The following is a 1,652-nucleotide window of genomic DNA, read 5'->3' on the forward strand; positions in this document are numbered from 1 at the left end:
CACAGTGTCAATATGTTCCCAACCTCCCCCCACTCCCCACCGCAACTCGACTGATCTACCTGCACGCAAGAAGATCATGAAGCAGATTCTGTGCCTTGACCGAGTCCTGTCCCTCGCGGATCTGCCTGAGGCCGAACTGCATGAGGGGCTCGTAGTGGTTGTAGACGGCGGGGTGTGACGACAGCAGCTCCTCCAGGAAAGTAGAGCCTGAGCGCCATGTCGTCGATATCACAATCTGGAATTAGTGGGGGGGGAAATCTGGTTTGGTATATCTCTATTGCATTTTGGTGATTTAGATTTAGTACCTTAATCCTTATAATATATTTTCTTCTTCGTCCTCTCTCTCTCTTTTTTTTCCAGCAGTAACAAGTTCTTGTACCTAACGCGAAAAAACTAATGCGCACTATATCAAAACTACAGTGAAAAATATGTCGCCATGGCTGACCTTCTGATATATTACCAATGTCGATATCACACCCTCAACCTATAAAGTGCATGTATGCATTTGACCTTATGCCCTTACGAAGCTCGTTTTAGACTGCCCTTCAACGGCCTACAAAGGTCGCCAGCACGACCTGCGATGCTCACCTGGCGTCGGCTGGGGCGGGCTCGGTCAGAGATCGCCTGGCCGCGCGTGGCTGCGTCCAAGATCGCCGGGAACTTCTGCCCGCTAATCTCCTCTAATAATCGAACCTGGGAAGAAAATACGCTCCTTTAGTGGAATGCGCTTGTGTCTGTTAGTTGCTATGGTTTAACGGTTCGGTTTGACGCACACACACACACACGTATGTCTGTACACATGCGACCTTACTTTGAGTGACTGCAGGGCTTGCTCAATTCGAAAATCTTCAACTGCCTGGGGGTCGTGTGCGGAGTTGACGAATTGCTGCACTTTCTGCAACTGCTTGATGTCGAGTTCTGAGAGATTCTTCAAGATGTCCCCTTTCGCTTTCCCGGCTTGCGCCGCTCTCAGCTGGGGAGAGGTAGTGCATCTTTACAAACTCAAATGCGCCAGATGTGTCATTATAACATAAACAATAATTAAAAGATACATTCATATCAAAGAACAACTATCTAAAGATATAAATATTTCGATATAAGAAACATAAAAAGATAAGATAGAATGCGTCAAAACTAAGCAAATATGCAACGCCTTACATCAAATCCCTTGGGCGGCACGATCGGAAGCTTGAAGGCCTCTTCATCTTGTTTCAACATAGTCGTTAACTGCTGTGGGTTGATACTCTCGTCCACAACGGTCTCTGTAGATAAGACAATTGAAAATTAATAATTCCTCGTAATTATCTATTCACTGATGTATGATGATGTGTAAATTCATTCATAAAAGTATAATATCTATATAAATGCTTCGATGTCTGTGTAGTTCATGTTCGCCAGGTGTGTTGTAACTTGTAAACAACTTGAAGTTGAATCGCACACCGTCCTGTAATTAGTAACAGGTGCAATTAGTAGCAGGTGTGCGTCTGCCAAGCCCATACGCCTCAGTGATTAGCCATGCCACGGACGGATTAGAAAACGATCAGCTCACGAGGGGGAACTATTTAATCGTTGTTATTTTCAATGAACCGCAGTTACCGTCGGTGTATCTCTCAAAAGTCTCTAATCACTGACCAGTCGCTATTGCGGTAACG

At 45.2% G+C, this 1,652-nt stretch overlaps 1 protein-coding gene across 1 annotated transcript in view; it reads right to left on the minus strand.

The window, feature by feature from the left end:
• The window catches only part of LOC119592616 (carbohydrate sulfotransferase 5-like), a 20,665-nt gene that overhangs the window by 1,554 nt on the left and 17,459 nt on the right, over nucleotides 1-1,652 (minus strand). The window contains exons 3-6 of the mRNA XM_037941499.1: nucleotides 1,159-1,262; nucleotides 812-973; nucleotides 589-693; nucleotides 60-235 (exon numbers count right to left, since the gene is read on the minus strand). Of these exons, the coding sequence (XP_037797427.1) occupies nucleotides 60-235; nucleotides 589-693; nucleotides 812-973; nucleotides 1,159-1,262 (547 nt within the window). The remainder of the gene's footprint in view (nucleotides 1-59; nucleotides 236-588; nucleotides 694-811; nucleotides 974-1,158; nucleotides 1,263-1,652) is intronic.

The sequence above is a fragment of the Penaeus monodon genome, chromosome 30 (genome assembly GCF_015228065.2).
Source record: "Penaeus monodon isolate SGIC_2016 chromosome 30, NSTDA_Pmon_1, whole genome shotgun sequence".
In the NCBI taxonomy this organism is placed as follows: domain Eukaryota; kingdom Metazoa; phylum Arthropoda; class Malacostraca; order Decapoda; family Penaeidae; genus Penaeus; species Penaeus monodon.